Source organism: Salvelinus fontinalis, chromosome 6 (assembly GCF_029448725.1).
Source record: "Salvelinus fontinalis isolate EN_2023a chromosome 6, ASM2944872v1, whole genome shotgun sequence".
Lineage (NCBI taxonomy): Eukaryota > Metazoa > Chordata > Actinopteri > Salmoniformes > Salmonidae > Salvelinus > Salvelinus fontinalis.
Window position 1 is genome coordinate 12,354,542 of NC_074670.1, and position 16,857 is coordinate 12,371,398.

The following is a 16,857-nucleotide window of genomic DNA, read 5'->3' on the forward strand; positions in this document are numbered from 1 at the left end:
CACTACCTGGATTTGTCCAACAAGATAATTTGAGTTTCTACAGATGGTGTTATAGGAATGGAAATAGCTATTTCCACCATGCTGACCAATTTGAGTATGCTCAGTGTCAACGTGATAATTGTGTTTAGTACTGATGAAAAATGTACTAGATTAGATTAGATTGCTGAGAATTTCTTAATGATATTTTAATGTTTATATCATTCCCAATTAATATTTTATGTTAAGGTTAAAAACGTATTATTTTCAGGCTACTAAACAACTATTGATTTAGAACCACGGAGAGTTACTCAAGTCGCAAAGGAAACAGTAGCTGCCTCCTCTATTCCAGCACCATTTCAACTTCATAATTTCAACATCATCAAATCATGCTTAGTCTAACAGTGACAACTAAAAGATACCAAAAATAATTTTATCCAATCGACATAAGCTAAATATGATGTGGCTGTCCATGGTTTTGATTTGTGAGTGTGTGTGAGTGCCTGTGTGCATGCACGCACAAGTTTACTCACCCTACTTGTAGAGAAATGCCAATGCCATCCTCCTCTCTTTCTTGTTGACTAAACGGTCTATGACTCTGTCATACAGTACACGCATTTATTTTTTGTTGTTCTAGGCTACCTGGCTAGAATGCTTGTTCCCTAGCCTGACTTGTTTTCATGGGAAACGATGAGCCAGCTAGTTAACATTAGCCTTCTACATCTAGCTACATATTGAACTTCTATCCTCTCAGGCATGGGGCACAATGTATGAATTTATGGTTGGATCAGAATCGCTGTTATAATCATTTGCCACAAGTCCAAATCCTTATCTTCATCCATGGCTAATTTAGGAAAGGGACAATCTTAGCTAGCTAGTCACTGGAGGATAACAACACAACAAGATTCAAGTTGTTTCTGTCAATGACATTAGGCTCTGGATGTGACATGATGTGATGTGATTGGACTGCAGCCAAGTCCAAACTGGCTTCCTTGACACTTTTTTGGGTGTGCCAGGACCATTCACAGTTGAGCTCACTCGGTTTAGCTCAACACTGATTGGCTATGACTTTATACTTGTTTTATCAAGGGAGGGCAAATGCTTGCTGGCTTCCCTTGCATTCGACGCTACACAAACAGATTGGCGCTGTTTCGCTCGTTCCGATGCTTTTTCCAGTGTGATACATTCCGCCTCTTGCGAAATGAAGGACAATAATTTATTTATCCATTGGAGAAGCCTGGCTTCCTTCCATGATAACACGTCACTGCTGACTCATGGTGGAAAATATCCCTCCTTCTTTTCCCTCCAATCACAAAACAAACATACGTGTATCTATGCCCTCTCACAACTCTCATTCTCTATTTCATACCGCTCCAAAAAGACTTAACGGTTTGAAAAGGAAGGACCTTGATTTGACGCTCAAGGTTCGTTTCCTGAACTTGACGTGGCTTTGGAACGACTTTTCGAAACACAGGGAAAGAGAGTGGGGTGGTGAAAAGGGGCGAGAACGAGAGAGTGAAAACAGTCCTGTGAAAGAGGACAAGGATATCAGACACCTCCCGTGTCAGTACTCGAAATGGGTTGGTCTTGGGCTCTAGCCTGCTGGTGTGCATTAGTGCTGGTGTCCGCGGCATCTGAAGGTTTGTAGCTTACGAGGTTTTCTGCATGTAATCATCAGTTTTTTCTGTCCTTGTTTTATGTACTGGTATGTTTATGGCTCACCTTCTGTTCGTGCATGGTCTGTTAGAAGTGCGCAGAAGAGGCCATTTTTATGCACTATCAAGATCATGAAGAAAAACATTATTTGTTGGACGTGATACATTCCATTCCACCAGTTTAGTGTGGAACAACTTTGTCCAAGTCTACTTACAGTATAACTATTATTCTAGGTGTAACAAACATCTAGACTAAAGAATTCATGCCATGTTAATTAAAGGTGCAATATGCAGAAGTGGCCCCGCAATTTCCTGGTTGCTAAAATTCTAATAGTTAGCCTAATTTCAGTTTGTGACAAAACAAGTAATGTATAGTGTAGAGAATCATTGTACCATCTAAACCGCTATGAAATTCCTTTTCAATAACCAAAATATTTGTATTTTAAGCTGTTTGAAGCTGGTATACAAAACCAGAAGCAAAAATGTAACAAGAAATGGGAATGATAGAAATAGCGCACATAGAACAGATCTTCCGCTTCTTAGACTTGCTTTCAATGAGAATAGCATATCTATAAGTCATATTTCTATGTGAAATATAGGTGGTGGACAACAGTACTGGCATTACATGGTCAGAGTGTGATGGCTTATGTAACCAGTGGGCGTGTGTGCCGGTCTCTGTGTTTTTATGTCTGTTTACATTCTCTCATCCCTTCCATAGATAAGCCTGACATGTTACAGCGAGAGGCCTCCTTTGACCTAGAGGAGCTCCTGCAAGGTTAGTGTGAAATATAGTGTGTGTGAAATGTAGTGTGTGTGTGTGTTTCAATGCCCTCACAGTGCTGCATGTATATGTCTTCCAGGGGTGAGTCAGCTGGAGCCTGATATGACCCAGAGGGGGGTGGACTTTGGGGGACTCTGGGAACCCATAGGTGAGTGTGTTCTTACCATAACTAAGTAACCCATAGGTGAGTGTGTTCTTACCATAACTAACTAACCCATAGGTGAGTGTGTTCTCACCATAACTAAGTAACCCATAGGTGAGTGTATTCTTACCATAACTAAGTAACCCATAGGTGAGTGTGTTTTAACTGTACCCCATAGGTGAGTGTGTTCTAACTGTAACCCATAGGTGAGTGTGTTCTTACCATAACTAAGTAACCCATAGGTGAGTGTGTTCTTGCCATAACTAAGTAACCCATAGGTGAGTGTGTTCTTACCATAACTAAGTAACCCATAGGTGAGTGTGTTCTTACCATAACTAAGTAACCCATAGGTGAGTGTGTTCTTGCCATAACTAAGTAACCCATAGGTGAGTGTGTTCTTACCAATACTAAGTAACCCGTAGGTGAGTGTGTTCTTGCCATAACTAAGTAACCCGTAGGTGAGTGTGTTCTTGCCATAACTAAGTAACCCGTAGGTGAGTGTGTTCTTGCCATAACTAAGTAACCCATAGGTGAGTGTGTTCTTGCCATAACTAAGTAACCCATAGGTGAGTGTGTTCTTGCCATAACTAAGTAACCCATAGGTGAGTGTGTTCTTACCATAACTAAGTAACCCATAGGTGAGTGTGTTCTTACCATAACTAAGTAACCCATAGGTGAGTGTGTTCTTACCATAACTAAGTAACCCATAGGTGAGTGTGTTCTTACCATAACTAAGTAACCCATAGGTGAGTGTGTTTTAACTAACTAAGTAACCCATAGGTGAGTGTGTTTTAACTGTAACCCATAGGTGAGTGTGTTTTAACTGTAACCCATAGGTGAGGTGGGTTTTGTTCTATCCAGCCTATTCACAGATCTATCCGTGTTAATGAAAGAAAGGAAACGAGAGAAGGAAAGTATTCCAAAGTATTTGGGACTCATCCTCTCCTATGCCCATGCCATTCTGCCATGTACTTAATACAGTGTAGGCACATTACATGTTATTAGTGTATGGCTGTCAGTACTAACTCCTGTCTGTCACTGTGTAGAGTTTCCTGACATTGAGCAGAGAGAGGTCACCCATGAACATGTGAAGTCTTACCTGCTCAAGGAGAGAGGTGGGTGGCGATGTCTTCCCTGCTGGTATACTTCATATCACACAGCCAATGCAGTATGACGTGTGTGTTGTATCCCGTGTGAGGGAGGTACAGTAACAGAAGTGTGTGTTCCCAGCGGGCTCCAGGGCAGCTGACGTAGACATGACCCAGAGGGAGATCACCCTGCACCTGGACACAGACTTTACACCTGGAGGTCGGCCGATGGCTGGGCCTCGCTCGTTTGGGGATTCCCACCCCAGTGTCCTCTTCCCCCCCGGTCAGCCATCCCCTAACAACCTCCAGGCCATCTGTCTCCATAGCAGCCGTCGTCCCCGGTACCCTGCCTACTCCTTACCCCAGACAGGCTTTGGCTACCTTCGTCGTAAAGGTGACGCCGTCAACCGGGTAGAGTCCTGGTACAGTGCATGTTGCCATAGGAACGGGACACCGCAGGTCCAGGAAGTGATGCTGTGCTGCGTTACACAGGCGGTGAGTGTTTCTGTGGCAACATTTGATTCTGTCCTGTTCCATTCTGTCCTGTCGTGTTGTGTTCAGTTCTGGTCCTTTCACTCCTATTGTACCAACAGAACCGCTTTCTATGTGCACAGATGCAGTAGTGATGAGGACAGAGGATGTCCAGGGAAGATGAGACAGTGATGAGGATGTCTAGGGAAGATAAGGAAAAGGGGGACACCTAGTCAGTTGTACAATTGAATGCATTCAACTGAAATGTGTCTTCTGCATTTAACCCAATCCGAGACAGTAGTAGTGAAGACAGAGGATGCATAGGGAAGATGGGACTCAGGAGAAGGAAAACCCATACAGACACAACAGATCAGCCTTGGCGTCTATCTGTATAGCTGTGTAGAGGGGAAGGTGTTCATGAGTCAGGCCCTTGAGGGCTAAAGCTGTACCTTCACCATTTTAGGACTTCTTTTATCTCTATTTTTCATGTGTGAATTGATGTTTGTGTATGTCACTTAGTGGGAACAGACCCTGTCCACTTTCTGTACTGATGAGTTCTCAGTGAAGACACGCCACCACCACTGCTGCAAGAAACAGGGCGGGGCCAGACTGAGCTGTTTCCATAGCCAAACCCCAAACCCCAACTACCTGCCGACCACCCAGGGGGCAGGCTCCTCCCCCATACCTGAACCTGGCTTCACCTTTAACCCCAACACTTGTCACAAGTAAGGAGAGAGAGAGACCGGTTTACTTTAGGTTTAGGGTAGGGCTGTTATGGTGACGATATTACGTGACTGTTTAGTCACGGTAACTAGGCTTCTCCAAAACTGTGCTCTGGTGGTGCTGATGGTCATTAGTAGAGTACCAAACTTGCTAACAGTCAGTTGCTAATGTGCTGGTACTCAGCACCTTACTGTCTCGCTAATCACTCTGACATCAATAGAAATGTAATCGAAATTCTAATCAAACACTTTGTGAGAACCCATGAGCTCATGTTGCGCAACAGTTCTAAAGGCTATGCAATCGCCAAAATAATTTTTATGGCCTCTTTTAAAAAGAGGATCCCATCAGCTTTCTATAGGCCAGGTCTACTATATTTATTTCTCAACTTTCCTAATATTAAGCACATTGCTTCGATTTACAACAGGAGTATAGCCTACCTGGGTGCATGAAAATGAACTATGGGAAAAGCTCCCCTATTCCAATAGGTGCATGATAATGGTCCATTCTAAATCATAACACATTTCACACATGTTATTTAGTATATGTAAAGACAAGATAAAAGTAATCTGATGGGTGACAATATTATCACTTGTGAATGATGTATTATCACTTAATGATTCCCTGCATGTGCAGTTCGGCAAGACACAGTGCGTGCCTTTTTTAGTCCTACTTTTTCAAATCGCACGTCATGTAGACTAGCCCATAGGCCTATATGTTTTGATAAGGTTTGTATCATAACTAACGTGGCCTAATAACTCAACACAGCCTGCAGACCAGGGAACATGGTAAGAGAGCACATAGCCTACAGACCTAGAACCCCTGGGACACGGTAAGAGAGCACATAGCCTACAGCCCTAGAACCCCTGGGACACGGTAAGAGAGCACATAGCCTACAGGCCTAGAACCCCTGGGACACGGTAAGAGAACACATAGCCTACAGACCTAGAACCCCTGGGACACGGTAAGAGAGCACATAGCCTACAGGCCTAGAACCCCTGGGAGACGGTAAGAGAGCACATAGCCTACAGACCTAGAACCCCTGGGACACGGTAAGAGAGCACATAGCATACAGACCTAGAACCCCTGGGACACGGTAAGAGAGCACATAGCCTACAGACCTAGAACCCCTGGGACACGGTAAGAGAGCACATAGCCTACAGACCTAGAACCTCTGGGACACGGTAAGAGAGCACATAGCCTACAGGCCTAGAACCCCTGGGAGACGGTAAGAGAGCACATAGCCTACAGGCCTAGAACCCCTGGGACACGGTAAGAGAGCACATAGCCTACAGACCTAGAACCCCTGGGACACGGTAAGAGAGCACATAGCCTACAGACCTAGAACCCCTGGGACACGGTAAGAGAGCACATAGCATACAGACCTAGAACCCCTGGGACACGGTAAGAGAGCACATAGCCTACAGACCTAGAACTCCTGGGACACGGTAAGAGAGCACATAGCATACAGACCTAGAACCCCTGGGACACGGTAAGAGAGCACATAGCCTACAGACCTAGAACTCCTGGGACACGGTAAGAGAGCACATAGCCTACAGACCTAGAACCCCTGGGACACGGTAAGAGAGCACATAGCATACAGACCTAGAACCCCTGGGACACGGTAAGAGAGCACATAGCATACAGACCTAGAACCCCTGGGACACGGTAAGAGAGCACATAGCATACAGACCTAGAACTCCTGGGACACGGTAAGAGAGCACATAGCCTACAGACCTAGAACTCCTGGGACACGGTAAGAGAGTACATAGCCTACAGACCTAGAACCCCTGGGACACGGTAAGAGAGCACATAGCATACAGACCTAGAACCCCTGGGACACGGTAAGAGAGCACATAGCCTACAGACCTAGAACCCCTGGGACACGGTAAGAGAGCACATAGCATACAGACCTAGAACCCCTGGGACACGGTAAGAGAGCACATAGCCTACAGACCTAGAACCCCTGAGACACGGTAAGAGAGCACATAGCATACAGACCTAGAACTCCTGGGACACGGTAAGAGAGCACATAGCCTACAGACCTAGAACCCCTGGGACACGGTAAGAGAGCACATAGCCTACAGACCTAGAACTCCTGGGACACGGTAAGAGAGCACATAGCCTACAGACCTAGAACTCCTGGGACACGGTAAGAGAGCACATAGCCTACAGACCTAGAACTCCTGGGACACGGTAAGAGAGCACATAGCCTACAGACCTAGAACTCCTGGGACACGGTAAGAGAGCACATAGCCTACAGACCTAGAACTCCTGGGACACAGTAAGAGAGCACATAGCCTACAGACCTAGAACTCCTGGGACACAGTAAGAGAGCACATAGCCTACAGACCTAGAACTCCTGGGAAACAGTAAGAGAGCACATAGCCTACAGACCTAGAACTCCTGGGACACAGTAAGAGAGCACATAGCCTACAGACCTAGAACTCCTGGGACACGGTAAGAGAGCACATAGCCTACAGACCTAGAACCCCTGGGACACGGTAAGAGAGCACATAGCCTACAGACCTAGAACTCCTGGGACACGGTAAGAGAGCACATAGCCTACAGGTCTAGAACCCCTGGGACACGGTAAGAGAGCACATAGCCTACAGGTCTAGAACCCCTGGGACACGGTAAGAGAGCACATAGCCTACAGGTCTAGAACTCCTGGGACACGGTAAGAGAGCACATAGCCTACAGACCTAGAACTCCTGGGACACAGTAAGAGAGCACATAGCCTACAGACCTAGAACCCCTGGGACACAGTAAGAGAGCACATAGCATACAGGTCTAGTGAAACATGTGTTCTTATAAACCCAGTCATTGCACAGTTGGGTGTGAAAACAGAGTTTTGACTGGCCACTATAATAAAGAGGATCCCAGCTTTCTTGTGCTGATATATTTATGTCTCAATTCTTAAAATGAAGCACATTCATCTGCTTTACAACCGGCGTAGCCTAACTGGCATACATAGGCAGTGCGTGAGTTTCATATTTGGGGAAGATATGTTTCACCATAAAAATGCACCTTTTATAATAAAGCTTTACATGCATATAATGCTGTTTCTTATGTAAAATAGCCTACTATTGGAAATGTGAGTAGATTGGATGGTCATAATTTAGGCTAATAATAGAACTCAATCATTGTTCGCAAAAAAATACCATTCAATGCATGGGTGAGCGTGTATAGCATAGACTAGAGTATGGCTAGGCTGTATCAGATAGGCCTACGTTTATTCTTTCTTTGAACGGGAAAAATGTTGTCTTTTTATAAACACATTTCACGCATTTCTACTAAACTATTTATGACTGGAGACATGAGCAGAATATGTTTTTCATAGGACAAGTTAAAGGGTAGCCTATTCTGCTGACAGTGGCAACAATTTCAATAAAAAACGACACTGTCTATATAATAGGCCTACGAGAAGGGCACAAATAGAATATGACGTCCATCTAAACTGGAAGAGGTGGGCCATTCTAATCAAAAGTAATTCCACACATATTAGTAGGCTATATGTAAAGATCAGATTAAATTAAGAATAGTCTGATGGGTGGGAATTTTATCAAGTGCTTGTCAAATTGTGAATGATGAAGTGTGTGTAGCCTGCGCAAGAAACAGAGCAGAGCACATGCCTTTCCTGCTTTTTTCAAAAGCATCATCAGTCGCATCATGCAGACTTAGAACCTATTAAATATAAAAACCTATAGCCTAACATTTGTATGACAACTAAAGTTGCATAAATAACTCAAAATTAAGCATATAAAGTGCATTCGGCAGTATTCAGACCCCTTGAATTTTTCCATTCTTTGTTATGTTACAGCCTTATTCTAAACTGGATTAAATCGCTTTTACCCCCTCAATCTACACACAATACCCCATAATGCATAAACATGTATTTATTTTTATACAGAAATGTGACATTTACATAAGTATTCAGACCCATTACTCAGTATTTTGTTGAAGCACCTTTGGCAGCGATTACAGCCTTGATTCTTCTTGGGTATGACGCTACAAGCTTGGCCCACTTGTATTTGGGGAGTTTCTCACAGTCTTCTCTGCAGATCCTCTCAAGCTCTGTCAGGTTGAATGGGGAGCGTTGGCCCGCACAGCTATTTTCAGGTCTCAACAGAGATGTTCGATCGGGTTCAAGTCCAGGCTCTGGCTCGGCCACTCAAGGACATTCAGAGACTTGTCCCGAAGCCACTCCTGCCTTGTCTTGGCTGTGTGCTTAGGGTCGTTGTCCTATAGGAAGTTGAACCTTTGTCCCAGTCTGAGGTCCTGAGTGCTCTGGAGCAGGTTCTCATCAAGGATCTCTGTACTTTGCACCATTCATCTTTCCCTAGATCCTGACTAGTCTTCCAGTCCCTGCCACTGAAAACCCTCCCCACAGCATGATGCTGCCACCACCATGCTTCACCATAGGGATGGTGCCAGGTTTCTTCCAGACGTGACACTTTGTATTCAGGTCAAAAGTTCAGTTTTGGTTTCATCAGACCAGAGAATCTTGTTTCTCATGATCTGAGATTCCTTTAGGTGCCTTTTGGCAAACTCCAAGCGGAATTTCATGTGCCTTTTACTGAGGAGTGACTTCTGTCTGGCTGCTCTACCGTAAAGGCCTGTTTGGTGGAGTACTGCAGAGACTGGAGAACCTTCCAGAAGGACAACCATCTCCACAGAGGAACTCTGGAGTTCTGTCAGAGTAACCATCGGGTTCTTGGGCACCTCCCTGACCAAGGCCGTTCTCCCCTGATTGCTCAGTTTGCCCTGATGGCCAGCTCTAGGAAGAGTCTTGGTGGTTCCAAACTTCTTCCATTTGAGAATGATGGAGCCCACTGTATTCTTGGGGACCTTCAATGCTGCAGAAATGTTTTGGTACCCTTCCCCAGATCTGTCCCTCGACACAATTCTGTCTCGGAGCTCTATGGACAATTCCTTCGACCCCATGGCTTGGTTTTTGCTCTGACGTGCACTGCCAACTGTGGGTCCTTATATAAACAGGTGTGTTTAAATAAACAGGCCTTTCAAAATCATGTCCAATCAAATTAATTTACCACAGGTTGATTCCAAGTTGTAGAAACATCTCAAGGATGATCAATGGAAACAGGAAGCACCTGAGCTCAATTTCGAATCTCGTAGCAAAGGGTCAGAATACTTACAGCATCAGTCAAAAGTTTGGACACGCATGCTAAGCATATGTGGGAACTCCTTCAAGACTGTTGGAAAGCATTCCAGGTGACGCTGGTTGAGAGAATGCTAAGAGTGCAAAGCTGTCATCAAGGCAAAGGGTGACTACTTTGAAGAATCTCAAATATAAAATATATTTTGATTTGTTTAACACATTTTGCATTACTACATAATTCCATATGTGTTATTTCATAGTTTTGATGTCTTCACTATTATTCTACAGTGTAGAAAATAGTAAAAATAAAGAAAAACCCTGGAATGAGTAGGTGTGTCCAGACTTTTGACTGGTACTGTATGTAAATAAGGTATTTATGTTTTTTATTTGTAATAAATTAGCAAAAATTTACATAACCCTGTTTTTTCTTTCTGAATATGGGGTATTGTTTGTAGATTGAGAATGTGTTTTCTTTAATCCATTTTAGAATAAGGCTGTAACGTAACAAAATTTGGAAAAAGTCACCTGTGCTGAATACTTTCCGAATTCACTGTAGGAGGACCTGTTTGTTTGTTAATGAAAAAATAGCTGCATATGCGTACTTTCTTGGAAATCCTTTGGAGAAAATATCCTTTCTATTTTATTTCAGCTCTGTTCATTGTGTTCTTTATACTATAAAATAATGCCACGGTATTCTAAGACAATCTTGTCTGCTAAATTAACTAGTGTAGCCCACAGCCATATGGCATTGTCTGATCAGGGACTGACATAAGGACAACTGAGTATGCTATTCTGTTCTTCTTAAATAGACTACAATTTCTTCATATCATGTTTCTTTAGACCTGTCTAAAATACATTTATTGGATTTACTGTGACGGTGTAGGCCAGGTATTCCCAAACTGGGGTACGCAATGCCGTCGGGAGAACGCCAAATAAAAGTGTGATTCACATTTTAAAAAATGTTTTAGAGTAATACTTTTTACAAATTTTATTCTTCACATTTTCAAACAGTCCATTTATATTTTTCTCGCCTTAGTAGCCTCGTTTCACTGCCAAAATAAAATGAAACCATCTAGTGTTCAGCGAAATGACAAAACAATGTCAAATACAGGTAGCCTAGTCAAATAATTAACATCCAATCACGTTAACCTTTACTCTCTTGCGGGAATTCCACTAACGGTCCGTATGTTGGCAAACGTAGCTGCTGCTTATTCCGTTTGCTCTAAAATGTATAAATGTATTTTTTTTAAAGGCCCGCGTCCATAGAGACACATACCAGCTCTACTGGTGGTACTGCTAGTACCAGCAGTACTGCACCTATTGACAACACAAGTTGATCCGCTTCCACGAAGACATCCAATGTTAGCATCATTAATTCTACATTTGTTGTTAGCCCAGGTAGCATGGACACTGACAGTTGTGAATCTGATGTAGCCGAAGAGCTACTGCCTCCTTACCTGGGAAAGCACCGAACAACAGACAGGTACGTTGGACCAACGAAGAGGCGCAAATATGATGAGAACTACATTGATTTGGGGTTCACTTATATTGGGAGCAGTGCCTTTCCTCAGCCACAGTGTGTTAAATGTGCAAAAGTACTATCTCACAACTCGATGAAACCTTACCTCTTGCACAGACATTTAGAAACAAAATAAGCCACTAGAGGCTTTTTTTTTGCGAGAATTAAGACGACAACAGTTTCATGACGCATCAGTGACATTGCAGGTGATGTTTTGAAACAATTACTGCTTCGCATACAAGCCAGTGAATTCTATGCGTTACAGCTGGATGAGTCAACAGACGTGACGGGCCTGGCACAGCTATTGGTATATGTCCGTTACGTTTATGGGGCATCAATTAAGGAAGACATCATCTTCTGCAAACCAGGACAACAGGAGAATATACAATATCCTGGATGAATTGCACTACCTGAGCCACTTGTGTGGGTTGTAGACTCCGTCTCATGCTACCACTAGAGTGAGAGCACCGCCAGCATTCAAAAGTGACCAAAACATCAGCCAGGAAGCATAGGAACTGAGAAGTGGTCTGTGGTCACCACCTGCAGAATCACTCCTTTTTTGGGGGTGTCTTGCTAATTGCCTATAATTTCCACCTTTTGTCTATTCCATTTGCACAACAGCATGTGAAATTTATTGTCAATCAGTGTTGCTTCCTAAGTGGACAGTTTGATTTCACAGAAGTGTGATTGACTTGGAGTTACATTGTGTTGTTTAAGTGTTCCCTTTATTTTTTTGAGCAGTGTATTTTTAAAGTACTGGACAGCTTTGTGACATCAAATGGACTTTGGTGGTCAAGATGTGTTGGTATCTGTACTGATGGTGCAAAATCCATGACAGGGAGACATAGTGGAATGGTAACGCACGTGCAAGCAGTTGCTCCTGATGCCACTTGGGTACACTGCAGCATCCACCATGAGGCTCTTGCTGCCAAGGGAATGCCTGACAGCTTGAAAGATGTTTTGGACACTACAGTGAAAATGGTTAACTTTGTTAAAGCAAGGCCCTTGAATTCTCGTGTATTTTCTGCACTATGCAATGATAAGAGCAGCGACCATGTAACGCTTTTACAAAATACAGAAATGCGCTGGTTATCAAGAGGGAAAGTATTGACACTTTTTCGAGCTTAAAGTTTACTTTACTGACCATTTTCACTTGTCTGACTGCTTGCATGATGCCGAGTTTCTCACATGACTGGCCTATCTGGGTGTTGTTTTTTCTCGCCTGAATGATCTGAATCTAGGATTCAAGGGGCTCCGCAACTATATTCAATGTGCGGGACAAAATTGAGGCTATGATATTGAAGTTGGAGCTCTTCTCTGTCTGCATTAACAAGGATAACACACAGGTCTTTCCATCATTGTATGATTTTTATTTTGTGTGCAAATTAACTCAAGCTTATGGACAATGTCAAATGTGATATAGCGAAGCACCTGAGTTGGGTGTGCAATTACGCAGGTACTTTCCTGAAACGGATGACACAAACAACTGGATTCGTTATCCCTTTCATGCCCTGCCTCCAGTCCACTTACCAATACCTGAACAAGAGAGCCTCATTGAAATTGCAACAAACGGTTATGTGAAAATTTTATTTAATCAGAAGCTACTGCCAGATTTATGGATTGGGCTGAACTCAGAGTATCCTGCCTTGGAAATTTGCGCTGTTAAGACAGTGATGCCCTTTGCAACCACGTACCTATGTGAGAGTGGATTCTCGGCCCTCACTAGCATGAACTAAATACAGGCACAGACTGTGTGTGGAATATGATTTAAGACTGAGATTCTCTCTAAACAAACCCAACATTGGAGAGTTATGTGCATCCTTTCAAGCACACCTTTTTCATTAACCTGTGGTGAGTTATTCACAATTTTCGATGAACAAATAAGGTTTTATATGTAAGATGGTTAAATAAAGAGCAAAATTATTATTATTTTATTATTATTTGTGCCCTGGTCCTATAAGAGCTCTTTGTCACTTCCCACGACCCGGGTTGTGACAAACTCACACTCATTCTTATGTTTAATAAATGTATCGTATAGTGTGTGTGTGGCAGGCTTACAATGATGTCAACAACAAAAAACATTTGAGTGTGAGCTGACCCTGGTGCTAGAAGGGGTACACAGCTGGAGGTTGAATGTCTGAAGGGGTACGGGACTATTAAAAAGTTTGGGAACCGCTGGTGTAGGCTATATTAAATGGATTTATTAGACTTTTTCAAATGTAGATGTTCTTAAAGTCTGCATCAGTGGCTTGTAGGCTATGCTATGCGTGGAAGTCAGAGGCTCAACGTGTTTATGTAGGCCTAATTAACTGTCAATTACCGTGAGACTGACAGTGGCATCAGTGGCTTGTAGGCTATGTGTGGAAGTGAGGAGATTCTAAATGTGTTTATGTAGGCCTAATCAACTTTCAATTACTGTCAAGTTATTTGCATGACAATCACCGGCAGACAACATTTCATGACCTCCACAGCCCTAGTTTGGGGTTAATTTTATGTTCAAATTGTCCTTTTTTATGTCAACTAATGACTACATGTATTGTGTCCTTTCCTCCCAGGTCCCAGCCCGGTCCGCGTACTATCAGAGGGGAGAAGCCCAAGAAGAGCCCCCAAGGTTCTCCCAGAGACTCTAACATCAGCTTCCCCCCTGGACGCCCCACTTTCGACAACATCGGATTGGTCTGCCGTCTACGCAAGCACCGCCCTCTCTACACCCCCAAGTGCCTGCCACGTACAGGCTTTGGCTGGCTGGCTCGCCAATCAAAGGCTATAAACCGGCTGGAGAGAGGGTTCAAACACTGCTGTAAGGGACAGGAGGACGTGCTACCCTGTGCTGAGGGAAAGGTACGGAGCAGTGTGTGTGTGTGCGTGCTATGGCCTGCCTACCTGCACTTGGTAACGTGGGAAAAGTAAGGATCCAATTCATACCTACACTGAAGAAGGCTGATAAACTGAAACAACTGTATAAACTATCCTCTATACAGTGAACAATAATATTTTTTTCCATCTCTCTCCTCTCTTAGTGGCGTGAGGTGCTTGACAGGTTCTGTGAGGAAGAGCAGAAGGGGAGACTTCGCAACTCCTCGTGTTGTGATGTGGGAGAAGGTGAGGACAGGTACACCTGTTTCTCCTCCAGCGCTCCTCATCCAGACTATGACCAAAAGCTTGACTCTGCCTCTGCCGCACCACAGACTCACACCCTCGGACACATCTGTGAAACATACAAGATCACCAAGAAGAAGTAAGTGTGTTTGTTTAGCATTATTTGGTGTGTGTGTGTTTAATTTGACCTTTTTCCTCCTCAGTCACATTTTTATGCTGCCCAGCCTGATTGTTTATCTTTCTGTGTGACAGAACCAGAACTTTCAGAAAGGGTACATTTCACTGTAGTAGATGGGGACTATAGCTAGGTTTCCATTCCGTTGGTGACAGATTTTAAATATTGACATTTTCCCACCAAACTGACTTGTTGCTGATTTTTGTAGTGCACACAAAATGTATTTTTTTCTATTTTCCTGAATAGAAATCTGAATTTCACTGTTTCGATCATAATTCCAACTCTACCGATAGATTTGTCACAGAAACTGTTGTTATAAATAGTAAATGTGCCAACTCTGGTCTTGGCACATGTGCTCTAGCCAACAGCTAGCAGATACAGTGTGGGTAGGCTAGTCTACATTATGAGATTATTATGGATAACAGCAACCAATTTACATGTTTCAAATGGCAGTCAATCATCAATCACCATGTCACCAGAATAAGACCCTTAGTATTTATTGGAAAGGAACATCAAGCTCATCACTGTGCACTTTCACCACCCTGTGAAGTTCTTCATAACTTGTTTCATCTGTAGCCTAATAATCTGTATAGTTTCCTGAGTCGTAGTGGAAGGACAACATATTATCACGTGACTACAAGTTTACTTTGCTATGATGGTTATTATATCAATATTTGCACATAAAGCTGTTTCCACCGCCATTTCTCACATAATACATTTTACAGACACAAAAAGATCCCACCATGTCAAACGAACCATTATCTGTTGGCATTTATAACATTTCACCGAAAACTCCTGTTTTCAATACAACTGTCGTGATTTTGTTTTATACGGTATGAGCTTACTCGCATAAAAATTGTGGATGGAAACGTGGTTAATGACATTAAAATTCCAGATTTGCTTTGTATCAAAAACCATTACCAAAAGTTTAAAAACAATAGTATACAATAACTTCACAAGTATCTTATTACAGCAGCTAGTTTGATCCAGGGACATTTGTACATATCTGTCTTACATAGCCCTTTGACTGATTTGGTTTGATTATCGAGTTAAACAAAGATGTAGTATACTGAGATGATCTTGCAATCTGGTCTCTCAGGTTCCCTGTGGCTCTCCCTGTCCAGAACTTAGTGGGCCAATGCTGCTCCCTACCATCAGACCAGAGAACTGCATGTGTTCAGATACAGGTGAGTTTGACACTTAATGATGCAGGTTCACTCAGACAACCCCGTATCTCATATTAACCAGGTTGTCCCAATGGGATAAAATGAACATGATTGGCCATCAAGTGTCTACAGGATCTTAGACTGAAAGTTATATTTTAGGTCTAAGCATATAGCAGGCTTTTTAATACTGTTGTTTTCATAACTTCTCTTTGACTGTGAACCCAGCTAGTGACGCTGGCGGAGAGCCGCTGTTCTGCAGAGAAGCCCTCCTCCCCTGCTGTCTTCCAGAAATGCTGCCCTCCCTCCTCCCAGGACGCCCCTAAGTGCCTTTCCGGCCTGCTCATGAATGCCATCACCAAGGCAACCAAGTCCCCACGCCTTATAAAGAGGAAATGCCCCCTCGCCTGATTTTTGTTCATGTTGATGACTTTTCACGTTTCACTCTGATTGCAGTGGGCCAATCTGAATTGGCGGTCAGGGGATTTGTGCAGTAGTCACTACATGACCATGATAGAATTGGCTAATACAGAAGAACTGTTGAGCAAGTGCATGATTTAGTCAAACAGGAGTTAGGGTGTGGGTAAGAGTAAGCAGAATTTATAGTTAGAAAGTTAAATTTATTCCATATTTTCTAGCATGGCCAGATGACAACCAATTAATGTATGGTATCCGAGTGCACATAATATTTCAGTATGACTGTCAGTGTCTGTCATTAAGAGGGTGTTATAATGATAGAACACCTGGAGAGCTGATATATCTGCTTTATGAATTAAATCACCATTTGTATGACCACTTATTTTTATACTCATGTTTCAGATTTGTTAGTTGTATTTTTCTTATAGCTACAGAACTGCTAGTCCAGTTCTCCTGTTCTAACATTTGAAATAAATCTTTATATTTTCAAAATGTTTCCTGTGCCATGTCTTAATCATTTTGGAGTGAA

General features: G+C 43.0%; 1 protein-coding gene across 1 annotated transcript; it reads left to right on the top strand.

Moving 5' to 3' along the window:
* The first annotated feature begins 1,280 nt into the window (after nt 1-1,280).
* Nucleotides 1,281-16,822, top strand: LOC129857071 (extracellular matrix protein 1-like). Its single transcript, XM_055924986.1, has 10 exons — nt 1,281-1,616; nt 2,350-2,406; nt 2,492-2,560; nt 3,601-3,669; nt 3,785-4,137; nt 4,633-4,838; nt 14,030-14,315; nt 14,495-14,712; nt 15,848-15,935; nt 16,140-16,822. Exons 1-10 carry the CDS (start codon nt 1,553-1,555, stop codon nt 16,320-16,322), a joined length of 1,593 nt encoding a protein of 530 aa, XP_055780961.1. The 5' UTR covers nt 1,281-1,552; the 3' UTR covers nt 16,323-16,822.
* The last annotated feature ends 35 nt before the right edge of the window (nt 16,823-16,857 follow it).